The sequence below is a fragment of the Oncorhynchus keta genome, chromosome 29 (genome assembly GCF_023373465.1).
Source record: "Oncorhynchus keta strain PuntledgeMale-10-30-2019 chromosome 29, Oket_V2, whole genome shotgun sequence".
NCBI classification, from domain to species: domain Eukaryota; kingdom Metazoa; phylum Chordata; class Actinopteri; order Salmoniformes; family Salmonidae; genus Oncorhynchus; species Oncorhynchus keta.
The window spans coordinates 9,965,943-9,983,386 of record NC_068449.1 but is presented as its reverse complement, the minus strand read 5'-3'; the positions used below and the strand labels follow the sequence as shown (position 1 = coordinate 9,983,386).

Below are 17,444 nucleotides of genomic sequence, written 5' to 3'. Positions count from 1 at the left end.
TGACATCGCCTAAGTCAAGGATCGGTAGGATAGTCAGTTTTACGAGGGTTTTACGAGGTGTAGTCTACTGTACGGCTGCATTTCTGGTAGACTTGACACTTGTATGTCTAGTAGAGACCTATATCTATCTTGTGTTATTAGGTTGTTGATGTGTGTGGATGCATTTGAGATACCTTTATGTACATTTGAATGTTGCAGTAATAGGATCTATATGCCTACATTAGCAGTAGGAAATATATTCATATTTTGTCTGGTGCTTTAGCGATTGAGCGATCTAAATAGGGAGGATGATTTTGATAGCTGGCACTGGTCCGAATGTCTCGACTGCCCCTGCATGGAGAGAAAGAGAACTGCAGGTTTTCAGTAAACTTATTTCATTCGTGATTTTGTCATTCGTAGGAAAATTTGATCAAATTAAGATTCCGGCATCTGTATGTGAACATTAGCAGCTATTACTTGTCGGACATGTTGCTTTGGTTTGGTAAACAAAAATAGTCTCTTTTGCAGTAATGGGTCGAGCCTACTTCCTGAAAAAGACTACAAATTATTGGTGTTGATTGGCTGTCATAATGCAGACGCTCTCGTCTGCGTCCTCGTTCATGATATAAAGAGTTCACTCAAAAACTCATTCTGATTTTTTAATTGGAATGAGGCAGAAGACAATTATTTTTAGAGTATTAAAACCCATGAGAAAAATTAAGTTATGTTTGCCTCAATAACAGTTATGCGGGGAGTCTCAGAAATTGTATATACCATCACAATTACACAGAAATTATGCTTAGCAATTTTACCATACTTTAATCCCCACATATTGGACTGAATCATATCTAATTGGCAGTGAGATTTGCACATTAAATATCTCTATGAGTATATGGCTAGTAAAGGATAGACAAGTTAGTGTGTGAAAAAGTCATGGCTGTGCTCAAGTTTGATATTCAGTGATGATGTAATCAGCCTACCTTTACACATCCTCTCAATCTACCCTCGACTAATTTGCTATAGACATGCCAGTCTTTTCACAAGTTCTTATTTTTATGTAGTCTTCAAAGAAGGCTTTTTGGATCAGTGTGAAGCAAAGAAAACATATTTTGTTTTAAACAGAGCAGCTCTACGAAATCAGAACACCAGAACCCCTGCAGAGAGAGAAAAGTGCATCTAAATAATGTATTCTCTCGAAGATGGGGCATTAACACAGTCTTCAACCTGACTTCCAAAACAGTATATCTCTGATGTCTCCTCATGTTTGGTGTGCTAAAGAATGCAAACATAAACACTAAGTGCATTATCAACACTAAGTACATTATCAACACTAAGTGCATTATAACCACAAAGTACATTATAACCACTAAGTACATTATAAACACTAAGTGCATTATAAACACTACGTGCATTCATGTTACATAATATGACCCCAAAATTAGGTTAACCTTCATGCTGAAAAATTGCATCAATATCCCAAATAAGATGAAGTGGTTTAAAGAGAGGGAATGCAAAAGGACAATAATTCTCCATAATAAGGCCAATCAAACCAGTGGGAGAGAGATTGAGCCCATTATACTGTACCTCTAAAGACTTACATGAATGGGTCTGACCAAGATAACATGATAATAGTAATAGTCATGGTAATTTTGGTGTCAGACTGTGTATAAAGAAATAGTCTAGCCTCCTAGTCTCCCTGGTGATGGAGATATTAAACAGATGAAATCAACTCTGTCTGTAGAATAAATATTATTCAGAACTGTTACAAGAAATGTTGTCCTCATTGAGAAGTTGAGGTATTTTATTTATTTGTGATCACCAGTTATCGGAAACGGAGTCTTGGTTTGCAATTATTGTCAGAGTGATGTGAACAACAACAAATGTTGCAAGCTATTTATTGTTGTATTTGATACGGTTGTAAAGAAGTAGCAAGGTACACAGTACCGCAAAGCCTTCAGCATCGTGAAAGGGCAGCATTTCATTATATAAATACCCCTACCGGTATTTATATCCAAACATATTTGTTGATAATAAAATCCAAGATATTAATACAATTAATCTTAAATGTGGCCCAACTCTTTGCCCGTGGCAGTTCTTTGCTGCTGTGGTGAGCTGAGGTACAAGGCTGTTTCAGTGCTGGGAGATGGGAGTGTGATTGATGCTGGCTAACCCAGGAAATAAGAAGCTTTTTATATTCAAACATCTTGGTTTGTTGAAAGTGAAATCCAAGAGATTAATAGGACATCTCTATACTAAATGTGGCCAAACTCATGCCCATGGCTGTTCCTTTAACTTTCCACCCTGGCTGGTAAGCAGAGGTACTCTAAAAGGTAGAGAAGTACCGTATTTCTGAGATGGGTGAATGTGGCACTGGTAACCCAGCAAAAATGGAGGCCATTTATCATGTTCCCCACAGGCAGGACTAATTTACCCAGCAGGCAGGGGGAGGCAGATGCCAGACAGCTGACAGCCCATCAGGGCCATGGTTTTGGTTCTCTCCCAGAAGACAGAGATGCTCCGAGGCACTGAGGCTCGACGGCTTCAGACCAGCTTCAACCCACAGGGGAGCAGTACATAGCCTGAGAGAGGCATAAGGAGCACAGCTAACTGCTCTACTGTGTATCAGTACAGTATGGCTGTTGGCTACATGGCTGCATCAGTATAGACAACACTCTTAGCCATGCTCTTATGTGATGCTTTCATTCTCATTTAGCCTTCCTTCATCTCTCACAAGGTGCATTTGAGGTTACATGTATATGGGGTTCACTCTAGGTAGGAGAGGTGTTCAGGGTTGCTTGAGAGACATTCAGGGACCTGTTAGCTAGCTCCCTGAAGCATGACCTTGAATGGGGGACAGTCGACGGAAATTGCATAATTTCTTAACCCTGAACTGACCTAGCGAGTGGAAGAAATCTGGCCAATTGCCACTTAAAATTGTGAGTGTAGTTCGCGTTTTTTGGGTGGGTGAACCCCGAGGACGGCATATGTCCTCGGGACCTTTTCAAGCATCCGAAAACGACTGTAACGCTTTTCTTCCGTCGAAGGAGAGTCGGACCAAAATGCAGCGTGGTAATTTCCATACATGTTTATTAGACGAAAAGACGAACAAAACAAAAACAACAAACGGAACGTGAAAACCTATACAGCCTATCTGGTGACAACTAACACAGAGACAGGAACAATCACCCACAAAATACTCAAAGAATATGGCTCCCTAAATATGGTTCCCAATCAGAGACAACGATAATCACCTGACTCTGATTGAGAACCGCCTCAGGCAGCCATAGACTATGCTGGACACCCCACAAAAACCCCATGACAAAAACGCACCACAATAACCCATGTCACACCCTGGCCTGACCAAATAAATGAAGACAAACATACATTACTTCGACCAGGGCATGACAGAACCCCCCCCCCCTAAGGTGCGGACTCCCGGACGCACATCAAAACAATAGGGAGGGTCCGGGTGGGCGTCTGTCCATGGTGGCGGCTCCGGCTTGGGACGTGGACCCCACTCCATCAATGTCTTAGTTCCTCCCCCTCGCGTCCTAGGATAGTCCACCCTCGCCGCCGACCATGGCCTAGTAGTCCTCACCCAGAACCCCACTGGACTGAGGGGCAGCTCGGGACTGAGGGGCAGCTCGGGACTGAGGGGCAGCTCGGGACTGAGGGGCAGCTCGGCACTGAGGGGAAGCTCGGCACTGAGGGTAAGCTCGGCACTGAGGGGAAGCTCAGCACTGAGGGGAAGCTTAGCACTGAGGGGAAGCTCAGCACTGAGGGGAAGCTTAGCACTGAGAGGAAGCCCAGCACTGAGAGGAAGCTCAGCACTGAGAGGAAGCTCAGGCAGGTAGTTGGCTCCGGCAGATCCTGGCTGGCTGGCGGATCTGGAAGAGTCTGGTTGACTGGCGGATCTGGAAGAGTCTGGTTGACTGGCAGATCTGGAAGAGTCTGGCTGACTGGCAGATCTGGAAGAGTCTGGCTGACTGGCAGATCTGGAAGAGTCTGGCTGACTGGCGGATCCTGGCTGACTGGTGGATCTGGAAGATCATGGCTGACTGGCGGATCCTGGCTGACTGGCGGATCTAGCTGCTCTGGCTGCTCCATGCAGAATGGCAGGTCTGGCTGCTCCATGCGGACTGGCAGCTCTGGCTGCTCCATGCAGACTGGCAGCTCTGGCTGCTCCATGCAGACTGTTAGCTCTGGCTGCTCTATGCAGACTGGCAGCTCTGGCTGCTCCATGCAAACTGGCAACTCTGGCTGCGCTGAACAGGCAGGAGACTCCAGCAGCGCTGTAGAGGAGGAAGGCTCTGGCAGCGCTGAACAGGCGGGAGACTCCGGCAGCACAGGAGAGGAGGAAGGCTCTGGCTGCGCTAAACAGGCTGGGGACTCCAGCAGCGCTGTAGAGGAGGAAGGCTCTGGCTGCGCTGAACAGGCGGGAGGCTCCGGCAGCGCTGTAGAGGAGGTAGGCTCTGGCTGCGCTAAACAGGCGGGAGACTCCGGCAGCGCTGTAGAGGAGGAAGGCTCTGGCTGCGCTGAACAGGCGGGAGACTCCAGCAGCGCTGTAAAGGAGGAAGGCTCTGGCTGCGCTAAACAGGCGGGAGACTCCGTCAGTGCAGGAGAGGAGGAAGGCTCGGACAGCGCTGAACAGGCGGGAGACTCCGACAGAGCTGGAGAGGCGAGGCGCACTGTATGCCTGATGCGTGGTGCTGGCACTGGTGGTACTGGGCCGAGGACACGCACAGGAAGCCTGTTGCGGGGAGCTGCCACCGGAGGGCTGGTGTGTGAAGGTGGCACAGGATGGACCGGACCGTGAAGGTGTACTGGAGAGCCTGAGAGCAGGGCTGGCACAGGACATGCAAGGCTAGGTAGGTACACAGGAGGCCTAGTGCGTGAGGCTGGCACAATTTTCACCAGCCGACTAACACGCACCTCAGGACGAGTATGGAGCGCTGACCCAGGTGCCATCAAATCCCCGACACGCTCCGTCGGACGAATATCGTACCTAAAGCACCAAACTAGCAACTCCCTCATTACTCTCTCCTCCAATTTCCCCATCAACTCCTTCACAGTCTCTGCTTCGCTCACCTCTAAAACCGGCTCTGGTTCTGGTCTCCTCCTTGGCTCCTCACGATAAACAGGGAGAGTTGGCTCAGGTCTGACTCCTGACTCTGCCGCACTCTCCCTGAGCCTGAGCTGACTCTCGGGCTTCCTTCCGCGCCGCCGTGCTTGTCTCTCCAACTCCATTCTCCTATAACCCTCATCGCACTGCTCCAGCGAATCCCAGGCGGGCTTCGGCACTCTCCCTGGGTCGACCGCCCACCTGTCTATTTCCTCCCAAGTAGTGTAGTCCCTATATTGTTGCTCCTGCTGCCGCTGTTGCTTCTCCTCATACCAGCGCCTCTCAGCTCTCGCCGCCTCCAGTTCTTCTTTGGGGCGGCGATATTCTCCAGGCTGATCCCAGGGTCCTTCTCCGAACAATTTATCCTCCCATGTCCATTCCTCTCTTTGTTGCTTCTGCTGTCGCTGCCTGTCACCACGTTGCTTGGTCCTGGTGTGGTGGGTGATTCTGTAACGGTTTTCTTCCGTCGAAGGAGAGTCGGACCAAATTGCAGCGTGGTAATTTCCATACATGTTTATTAGACGAAAAGACGAACAAATCAAAAACAACAAACGGAACGTGAAAACCTATACAGCCTATCTGGTGACTACAAACACAGACACAGGAACAATCACCCACAAAATACTCAAAGAATATGGCTGCCTAAACATGGTTCCCAATCAGAGACAACGATAATCACCTGACTCTGATTGAGAACCGTCTCAGGCAGCCATAGACTATGCTAGACACCCCACAAAAACCCCATGACAAAAACGCACCACAATAACCCATGTCACACCCTGGCCTGACCAGATAAATGAAGACAAACATACATTACTTCGACCACGGTGTGACAACGACATTTGTTTCTAGTGACCAGCCTGGATTGCGTGTGTGTGTGTGTGTGTGTGTGTGTGTGTGTGTGTGTGTGGGGGGGATGATGGAATGGGGACAGGAGAGTGGCAGCGTGACAGCAGAGAGTTGTAGCTTATCAAGCCATCGTACACTCAGCACACATCAGATGAAATACACTTTTTCATCATGCTCAAATGGTGTCCAACCACTGCAATAATTTCTGCTATTTATCTCAACTGTAATGTCTTGACAATAACAGATACTTCATTTTGTGTCAAGTCAGTCGTGAACACATTTTTGGAGGAACTCCGGCTGATTGGTGAAGACTAGGCTAGACTTCTGATTAAGTGTCACAAAGCATAACTGCACACGTCCATTATTGAAGCTGGAGTTGCAAGGAATCAGTTTACGACTGAACATTTATTAAAAAACCGACAAGTTCAATTTCTTGCTGTTACTGACGGCCTTGAACTCATTAATCAACACAGCGTAGCCTTCATCTCCAATGAAATATGTTAGTGCACTTATCTTCACATAAAGTATGAACATTTTGTTAGCTATGTTAGCTTGAATGAATGCAAGCAGCACTTGAACGCTACGCACAAGGAAAGTTATAACCAAAAATGAATTCCTCTTAAATGTTTTGATGTTTCAACAAAACACCAATTTATCCAAATACCAGTTGGAAGATATCAAACAGAGTGTAACCTTGTTTATTGAACAGATCCCCATCTACATCTTAAAAGGGTACAATTACTTTTTGTCTGTCAATAATTATTCTCTAATAGCTTCCGTGACATTTGTGCTAATATCACAATGAGAGCATTCCTGGTTTAATACATTTCTTGGGGTTGATATCAAAAGGTTAATGGAAAATATGTGAATCGTCAGCGATGTGGAGAAAACGCTCATTTAAATTCCTCAATGCTCTTATTGATCCAAAATGTCATCATGGTCCAAGATTTGTTTGTCGTCTCTGGGGTGTTTTCATTCTAATGCAGTGCAGGATGATATTCAAATGTTATAAAAATGTTGCAAGGTACATACAATCATCAGCTAACAGAGAATTATCCTTAATCACCTCGTTCAATGTCCTATTGGGCTTTGTAAATGTTTACTCATTCAACGTGGCATCTATCGTACAATCATTTCTGCTTATTCAGCCATTATTTCCTTTCCTACAACAGTATCTTTCAATCCTGAGGACCTACAGAGACTTTGTTGTAGCCCAGGACTAACACACCTGATTAACTAATCATCTAGCCCACGATTAGTTGAATGAAGTTTGTTAGTTCCAGGTTAAAACAGAAGCATCCCTTTTGGTCCTGAAGATCATGATTCAAAGAACTCTGTCCTGAACCACCAAATTTGAAACTAGGCAAGTCAGTTTAGAACAAATTCTTATTTACAATGACGGACTGCCCCGGATGATGCTGGGCCAATTGTGCGCCGCCCTATGGGTCTCCCAATCACAGCCAATGCAGCCTGGATTTGAACCAGGGACTGCAAAAACCATATCCATTCACAATGCATCTCACATGCCATGCCATAGGAGTATGATACTGCATGTGCACTGTTGCAGAAAGGTGATCATTACTGCCTCAGAGAGAAATGTTCTGTTCTGTCAAAGAAATGTTCAGTCTGGGGCAGGGGGGAAGCTGTGAAGGGCTTCCCAGGACAGAGGCTGCATTCTAGGCTAAAAACAAGCCCAAGGCAGGGAGAATGTGGGGACAAGGCTGGACCGGTGCTGTGTGAACCAGGGCTGAAAGAGATTGAACGTGAAAGGGCACTCACCATGGGGGACAGCTGCAGTGCAAATTTCAGCACAGGGGCCACAGCTCCACTGACTGGGTCATATCCCAGGATTAGAGTGAGACATTCACACCAGAGAGCGTAGGCTATGGCTATACATGATATTTGCCAGTTGCCATTTTTGTCCCTGGACAGCAGTTGTAAAATAAACTGTAGAATGTGATGTTTGAGGAGAAAAGTCTGCTTCACTTATTGAATGTGAACATTGAGAGGTTTGGGATATTTTGGGGCTCAACCATTCCTAATTCTCTGGCTATAATACTGTCAAATGTAATAATAATTGTAAACAAGGTGATTCAAATTTCAAAAGATAATTTAAGCTTTCTTAACACATACGCAGTAAAAGATGCCAACTGAGCACAGAGGTATTAAGTCAAAGGATAAGAGTGATCCTATGTAGGTGTCACGTTGGCATGAAGAGATTAAGGAGACAGATGCAGGAATGCGTAATAAGGGGTTTTATTAATCCCCATATTACGGTGTGCCGTGTAAGGGCAGTGGGACGAAGACCAAACAAACACATACACAAAACACAGGGTTGAAACCCAAACACTGATTGAAGTGGATTTAACAAGTGGCATCAATATTTTTAACTTGGCAAGTCAGTTAAGAACAAATTCTCATTCTCAAGTCAGTTAAGAAAAAAATGACAGCCTAGGAATAGTGGGTTAACTGCCTTGTTCAGGGGCAGAACAACATTTTTACCTTGTCAGCTCAGGGATTCAATCTAGCGACCATTTGGTTACTAGTCCAACGCTCTAACCACTAGGCTACCTGCCACCCCAATAAGGGATCATAGCTTTCACCTGGATTCACCTGGTCAGTCTATGTCATGGAAAAAGCAGGGTATTCTTAATGTTTTGTACTCTCAGTAGATATCACCGTCAAGAGCCAGGGTCATTTTCCATCTATTTGCTGTTGATTAAATGGTTGTGCTATGCTCTAAACAATATATAGAGTTAATCTAAAATGTAAAAGAAATGGTGAGCTATAAGATAAACAAATGGTGAAATGCACCGGAGCGTTCTCAGCCATATCGTTTACATCTTGGACCATAATGTTTTATTTATTGTGTTTTCCAAGCCCAACAAAGTGCCTCCGAGTAGGGTTATGAGGTGTGGCTCTACCATGAGGCACGTAGACAACACTAATGAATGAGAAAGAAAGCCTGAAATCACACCAGCAGTCCATTTGTCACTATTTGGTTGCGAGAGAAACCAAATTTGGGTTTTTAGTGTGGTATCTGGTTTCGCCTGGATAGAAAATGGAAAGAAATAAGCCCATGATTGGAGTCTCAGCAGCTATTGACGCTGTGTAGTAGATGTGCTTTTCTCTTGTAAGATGATAGCTATTGACTACTCTTGTGATTTATGTGACTTAATGGTGGTCCCAAACAAGTCACAAATAGCTATTTTGATGTCCTATGAATCATTCCACGGAGCATTATGTCTAGAACATTGTTTTGTTTCTGTGACTTTCATGTGATGTCATTTCTTTTGTCGTTCTCTGTCATTGCCATTTGGAGATTACGTGTATCATTTGTCCACATTATAAAACCAGTATTCCCTGCTTTAAAGGGGAAATCTGTGATCACTACATCTATTTTTGGACTTGTAAATTCATGATATATACTCACTGGTTCTTGAAGAATATAACTTATAAATGCCCAATCATAACAAAATATCAGCTTACTTTATTATATTGTTTGTAAACAAAGTGATTGTAAACAAACACTTTATAGCCTTACAACATGGTTGAAAATGTATTTGTTATTTCATGGATGGTCAGTCCTTGCACCCATAGCTCTGTCTATATATTTGAGAGTGGTTACAATTTCTCCTGCCCCCATCCCTCAGCTATTTACCATATCAGTGCCTGGGGCGTTCGCTTGGTTATTGTTTGAACAGCAGATTGCCCCTTTAATGTCATGGGTAAATTATTTACTAGTTTTAGTCAAAGTCAATGGTTATTAGAGCCAGAAGTTAATTTTTGACAACAATAGCTTTGCAAGGCAACAGTAGCTTTGCAAGGCCATTGTGGGGTGATGAATGCATATGCCTCAGAGGACAAAGAGGGTGTAACAATTAACTGTTAATAAAGCTGCATACAAGATAAGAATATTTTATGGCTTCATTTCACCCCTCGTCCTTATTGATCATTCCACCGTAACCTCTATGCATATGACTAGTTTTCTATCGAAGCACTGAACCAGAACACTGAGCTATAGAACATATGTTATAACATATAGCTAGCTGTAAGGTATTAGCATTGGCTGTCAATAACAATGTGATGTACTATGTTACTTAAAAAAACTAAGTATAACATGTCTTTAAAACTTCCATCTTACTTAACAACAAGACTAGTGCATCAGAGCTTTACCCTACGCTATCTAGGTCAACTATCACCCCTACTCAGTTTCTGAGCTTTGTGACAAACATGTTCCCCTTAAGATATCATTTGGTTGAATTAATATTTGTTCCGAATATATTCCTAGGGTGTAAAATGGGCATGATTTTCCATATACAAAGGCGCTGGTTTTGCATTCCTCCCCAACCCTAACCAATCTTAACCAATCCCATTTATTTCCTAATCACATTTGTTTCTACTCTTGTTAAGTCAGAGCTTTCTGCAGTGATTCGGGAGATTGAGTTGAAACGCAAATGGAGACGACAGCCGAAGAGAGTCCATGTGTTTGTCCTTCTGTCTTGAAAAACCTTGGCCTCAGGCCTTGTAAGTCATCCTATTCATGTCATATCCTTGGCAATACAAACATGCTCCTGGTTGTACTGCCCAGAGACGTATCTATTTGAACAGCTGTGACCCACTCCTGTTGATGTCATTGCCAGCCCAGCAGAAAAATGTATTCTGATTTCCAATTTCTGAAGGGCACACTACATGTTGCATGGCACATCATTATAATGTTAGCCCACAGTTAGCCCAACCCACCTTATTGTATTGGCAGGCAACCACATGCCCATTTATTCAACCTGAAATCATTACAACTTCACCCACATAATGTAGATCCATATGAACTTCTCATTGACAACGTAAACCATATGGGAAAACATTTGCCTTGAACCATAGGGGGAAATATTTGCATTCAGTGCTTATCGGTCATGCGTGATGAGCCTGGTGAAAATCCACGAGTGCGCTGCTGCGCTGCTGTGCTGCTACGCTCTGGAGCTCCGCTCTGCTGCTCCGCTCTGCTGCGCTGCTCTGCTGTGTGTTTGGCTATTGGTGCATGACAGGGGAGACACAAGTGGAGCACATCCACTGACAATGGTGCTGCTCTGCACTGTAGAAAATCAAGTGTAAGAGGTCAGAGATCAATGGATGGCAAGGTGCAGCGGGTGATAGCGGCGTTTGTGTGTTTGCATGACTGTGATCACCACATCAAATGGTGCACTCAGATGGTGGACTCTACACTGTAATAACACCATATGATACTTCAAATTTGTAGATTCCTTTCTCTAATAAATGTTTCTCTCATGGAACAGTATTTCATTGCAGAAGCTTTTATTTTACAGCATTTCATAATGCAAAAATGATTTCCAAATATGTATGGCAAGCCTTAGGCCTTATTGTAGAACACAATGTTTCACAAATCAATGCCAAGAGGTTTGATTAATTGTCTGTATCTTGATATGGTTATCTTATGTAATTCAAGACAGTAAATTATTTTGTAGCTGATGCTAGCCAGAACAAACAGAGACATGTGTGCACTTAAATGTATCAACATACAGTTCAAATACACCAACACATACAGACATACACTGTTAAACACTACATGTTTGTTCAGTAAAATTGAATGTGTTCATCAGCTGTCATGTCTATTGGGTAAATATCACCCACAATAAAACCAGTCTGGGTCTGTGTTTGACATTCAGGTTATATGAATCCTGGCTTTCTTCCTTGAAACCCTAATAAAAGATTTCCTCACCCAGTCAAGCAATTAACTTTGTGACTATCCCAGGGATTCAGCTTTGACAGGCTCATTTAAAAGTTCTAAAGAACATTGGTCGCCTTGTAACTCAAGACTTGAGGTTGAGCATCAGTTGATCTATAACAGGTATTCCCAAACTGTACCCCCAGGGGTATGCGCACTGCCGTCGGGGTTACGCCAAATAAAAATGTGATTCACATTTAAAAAAATAAAAAATAAAAAATAAATCCATTTATATTTTCCATTTATATTTTCCAAAGGGGATATACATTTGGGTGAGTTTTTTTCTCGCCTGAGTAGCCTCGTTTCACTGCCTAAAATAAAATTAAACCATCTTGTGTTTAGCGAAATAACAACACATTGTCAAATACAGGTAGCCTAGTCAAATAATAAACATCCAATCACATTAACAGTTACTCTCTCGCGGGAATTCCACTAACGGTCCGTATGTAGCCAAACGTAGCTGCTGCTCATGTTGGTATCTGTACTGATGGCACAAAAGCCATGACAGGGAGACATAGTAGAGTGGTAACACCGTGCAAACAGTTGCTCCCGACACCACTTGGGTACACTGCAGCATCCACCGAGAGGCTCTTGCTGCCTGACAGCTTGAAATACATTTAGGACACTACAGTGAAAAAGGTTCACTTTGTCCAAGCAAGGCCCCTGAACTCTCGTGTATGTTCTGCACTATGCAATGACATGGGCAGGTGCCATGTAAAGCTTTTACAACACTGGTTATCAAGGGACAAAATATTGACAACGTTTTTTTTTTAATTGAGAGAGAGCTTCAAGTTTTCTTTACTGACCATAATTTTCACTTGATGATAGCGAGTTTCTCACACGACTGGCCTATCTGCGTGATGTTTTTTCTCGCCTGAATGATCTGAATCTAGGATTACAGGGACTCTCCGAAACTATATTCAATGTGTGGGACAAAATTGAGGCTATGATTAAGAAGTTGGAGCTCTTCTCTGTACGCATTAGTAAGGACAACACACCGTTCTTTCCAGCATTGTATAATGTTTTGTGTGCAAATTAACTCAAGTTTACGGACAATGTCAGATGTGATATAGCGAAGCACCTGAGTGAGTTGGGTGCGCACTTACGCAGGTACTTTCCAGAAACGGAAGACACAACCAACTGGATTCATTATCCCTTTCATGTCCTGCCTCTAGTCCAATTACCGATATCTGAACAAGAGAGCCCTGTCGAAATTGCAACAAGCAGTTCTGTGAAAATGTAATTTAATCAGAAGCCACTGCCAGATTTCTGGTTTGGTCTGTGCTCAGATGATCCTGCCTTGGCAAATCGCGCTGTTAAGACACTGATGCCCTTTGCAACCACGTACCTATGTGATAGTGGATTCTCGACCCTCACTAGCATGTACACTAAATACAGGCACAGACTGTGTGTGGAAAATGATTTAAGACTGAGACTCTCTCCAATACAACCCAACAATGCATAACAATGAGTTATGTGCATAATTTCAAGCACACCATTCTCATTAACCTGTGGTGAGTTATTCACAATTTTCGATTAATAAATTAGGTTTTATATGTAAGATGGTTAAATAAAGAGCTAAATGATTGATTATTATTATATTATTAATAGTGGCCTGGTCCTATAAGAGCACTTCGTCACTTCCCACGAGCCGGCTGTAACAAAAACTCACACTCATTCTTATGTCTAATAAATGTATCGCGTTGTGTGTCTTTGGCAGGCTTACAATTATGGCAAAAAAAACTACATTTGAGAGTGAGCTGACGCTAGTGCTAGAGGGGGTATGTGTTTGGGAACCACTGATCTTTAACATGCTAATAGTGAACCAATAGTCAACCAATACAGTTCGATCGTATCATAATCCTTTCCATCACTTATCCTGATAGAATAAATACAGTAACATCCCTTATTTCCATGTGACAGTTTTACAAAGAAAACTAAATTATAATTCGGCCTATGTACACACATATGTATGCAAAACAAAAACAAAAAAACACAATCTCATAGCTAGCCAATGTACAGAAATAATGCTTTTAGCCCAGTCTGGTTTGGAGAGCTCTACGCCCTACTAATGGTGCAGCGGATATGAAATGCATTAGGGTCAGTCACCCTGGGAATAACGCTCAATGCGCCGCGCGCCAACATATTCCCCAAATTGGAGCTCTTGCAAAACACGAACAACAAATCTGAATTTTCCAACTGTGATTTTGTTCAGTTGTGTTCACAATTTATTATAATCGGATCAAGTATAGCTGTATTACATATTAAACCTGCATTTGAGGATTGCGCAACGTTGGCGAGTTCGTAAAAATGTAGGTCCCCAAAATGTCATCATTATGCAAACGCTTATCGCAAGCTTTAAACCCAACAATGCATGTATAAATATCAATGTATTACCTAAAATAACATAAGGTAGAACAAAAACACCCCAGAAATAGAAATAAGAATTAAGAAGAGCCCGAGAAGTAAGTGAGCTATATACAGGGTCAGTTCCAGTACCATATTTACAATGTGCAGAGATACGGGTATGATAAAGGTGTTCAATATTTTTCTTGTATTCTATAGAACAATAATGCAAACAAAATAGGGCACAGAAGACATCTTTTCAGGATCTGCAACATCTGAAGCACAAGAGTTTCTGGAAAGCTTTTTTAAAGTCGTCATTGGACATGGTATATATAATTGGATTGATTAACGAGTTGAGATAACCAAGCCAATTGAAAAAGTCAAACAACTCGGGGTAAAAACACGTTTCACAGGCGGCCACCACCAGGGTGTAAATGAAAAAGGGTAACCAGCATATAATGTATGCGCCTAAGATGATTCCCAGTGTTTTGGTCGCTTTCCTTTCCCTAGCAGCTGAGATTCTTTTTTTCTCCAAAAGTGCGTCAGACACGGTTACTTTCACTTGGTTCTCACTTGCCGAGGAACCCGTGTCACCGGAGTGGGTATCATGTCTTCCACACTGCAAAGGTGAAGTCGATGCCACAGATCCAGGAGAGTTCGTGACCAGGCGCGCTGAAGTAAGTCTCTTCCCTACCTTTTTGGGTGACTGTTTCAAAATGATCTTACGGGCTTCCACATATATTCTTCCATAAAGCACGATAAGCAGCAAAGTGGGGATGTAGAATGCTCCAAACGTGGAGTAAATAGTGTAGAAAATGTGGTCCGTGTTGACATTACATTCAGTCAACTCCTCTGCCTTCACCTGGCGCCAGAAAAGCGGAGGTAGAGAGATGCAGATTGCGATGACCCAGGCAGTCGCGATCATCCCCGCCGCGCGCGCTGGCGTGCGCTTTTTGGAATACTCAACTGCGTCTGTTATTGCCCAGTATCGATCCAAAGCGATTACGCATAAGTGAAGGATAGAAGCAGTGCAACATGTTATATCTGATGATAACCAAATGTCACATATAACTTGTCCCAATGTCCAGGTGTGACTCACCGTGTACAATACGCATATTGGCATCACCAAAATGGACACCAAGAGGTCGGTGACAGCTAGAGACGCTATAAGAAAGTTTGCTGGAGTGTGCAGTTTTTTCGACTGATAAATCGTTGCAATGACAAATGCGTTGGATAAAGTAGTGGCGAGTGTGAAAACGAAGAGAATCACTGCCAAACTGGTTTGATAAGCTAGACTCTCTTCATTTTCCTTCAGCTCTGAAGATTTTGTCACATAGGTATCGTTGGTGAAATTCATTATTAGTCCATATAATGCAGGAGTTGGCTCGAGGTGACCTGTGGTGTTTTTCTCCATCACTGATTTATCACTTGAAACAGTGTGGTCAGTTCCTATATCGCCAAGTCTCCAAAATGTTCTTAATTCATTTCAATCAATCTAGTAAAATATTTTGGGAGAGGAAAGTATTTCTGTCAGTTTCTTCTTCATTTTCATTCATTGCAGAAACGACCCAATTATAATGTTGGATGTAAAATTGTTGATTTTGAAGTAAATATCCAGCATGTTATCTGGAAATGTATAGCAACATCTGTTCTCAATTAACAGTTTAGCTATCTAAACAAAACAAATGGTATATAGAAAGTTGATATCAAAATATATATTGATACGAATGAAAGAACAATGACTTGCAGACATCTGTCAAATGTTGCAACTGCTAGCTTCCCATTTGCATTGTAATCCTTCCCGCCTGGAATTGTCTTGCAGGCTGCATCAGTCCTTCTCTAGTTGAATGGTGATGAGACCTCCACCCTTGGTTTTATACAGCTGATGCTGCTGCCTGCCTCTGACAGGCGTGACAGTAAACATGCAGCTTTGATCACAATGGTTCTACTGGAGAGGAGAGCACATCTCCACTGGGTCATAGTGCTCTGTTTTCTGCCTGTCAATATGAGTCATGTATTCCTTTTATGTAATCAATATCCATGTTACAAGACATACATTGGACCTGAACAAAACATAAATATAGGCTATTAGAGATCAAAACAGTTCAACATATAGTAGACCCATCACTTCCTATGTCTGTCAAATCGTTGGCAACTCATGGTCTAAGTAAAATACATTGTCAGAGTTATTGTAGACCTACTGTATATTGCATTTAGACAATACATCAATCATTCATTTAATTTCCAACATGTACATTAGGCTACATTGGTGCTTGAGCTATCTTCCATGGTTGTGGTAATATATTATGGATTGGGAGACTGCAGAGCCATTTTTTATATATAAAAATGATTAATGTTCTCAAATGGAAGAGGAGAAGATTCCTCCACTAATGTGCACTGTAAAAGGTAATTAGTTCCGCTTACTCAATTTTAATGTCAACACTTTGCCTAAAACATTTCAGTAAGCCAACTGTCGATACTTACAGTAATAAAGTGACATCACCACCCGTATGGTTATATTTTTAAGTTGTAAATACTTGTGTTTTGTGTTTTATTCACTTTTGACAACACTAAATTGCATTATGTATTCTGAATTATAACGATCGAAGTTACTTGAACACTACATATTTGTTCCAGTGAATGTATGTGGCACTATTGAGTATTTATAACTTGCAAAAACAGAGTACTTCTATATCAGCACAACACAGATAAAGGAAGTGTTTTTTACTCAAATACAATAGAATCATGTAAATACAACTTATTTAATAAATGTTAGATTGACTTTGAAAATATTACGTAATCATAACTTGTAAAAACTCAATAACTTTAGATGAGCAGAACACAAATACATAGCTATACTGACTCAATAAACTGATATTTGTTAACAGTACTCAAAAACATCAAGTGATAAGAAATATTATTGACCACTTTTATGATTTGAGTTCTACTGACAGTTGGAGATGTTTGAGTAACCACTACTCAATTTCTTTAATGAGTTAGACAGCTACTTTTTACAGTGTGTAAAAGTGTAGTCATTTACTTGGCAGGGAGTGTTCAGGTGTGACAGTATTCCCAGTGCAGGCAAGTGTGAAAGTGAAGTTTATCTCATCCATCGTATCCTGTGCACCAGAGTGTGCAGATTTTACTTTAAGCTTGTCTTGGTTGGATCCTATTGGAGCTTTTGCAGCTTGAGTCAGGCAAAATGGAGAGGGAATAAAATAAAAAAAATAATAAATATATATATATATCGCAAAACAGAATTATTTTCATGGTCTTTCCAGTGTCTGTCAGGACAGAAACTAGATAAAAAATATTGTTTGGCAAATGATACACATGCTGGTCATTTGCATATGTGATGTACCTACTTAAGGACAGGTCGAGACTATCACTGACCAGCATTGATGA

At 42.3% G+C, this 17,444-nt stretch overlaps 1 protein-coding gene across 1 annotated transcript; it reads right to left on the bottom strand.

The window, feature by feature from the left end:
* Positions 1-11,258: 11,258 nt before the first annotated feature.
* Positions 11,259-15,781, bottom strand: LOC118362024 (5-hydroxytryptamine receptor 1D). The gene has a single exon (XM_035742238.2). The coding sequence runs from the start codon at positions 15,451-15,453 to the stop codon at positions 14,299-14,301; it is 1,155 nt and encodes a 384-aa protein (XP_035598131.1). The 5' UTR covers positions 15,454-15,781; the 3' UTR covers positions 11,259-14,298.
* Positions 15,782-17,444: the final 1,663 nt, after the last annotated feature.

Bases quoted from the DNA above. Each gene is read 5' to 3' on its own strand.
- LOC118362024 (XM_035742238.2), bottom strand. From the start codon at position 15,453: ATGGAGAAAAACACCACAGGTCACCTCGAGCCAACTCCTGCATTATAT.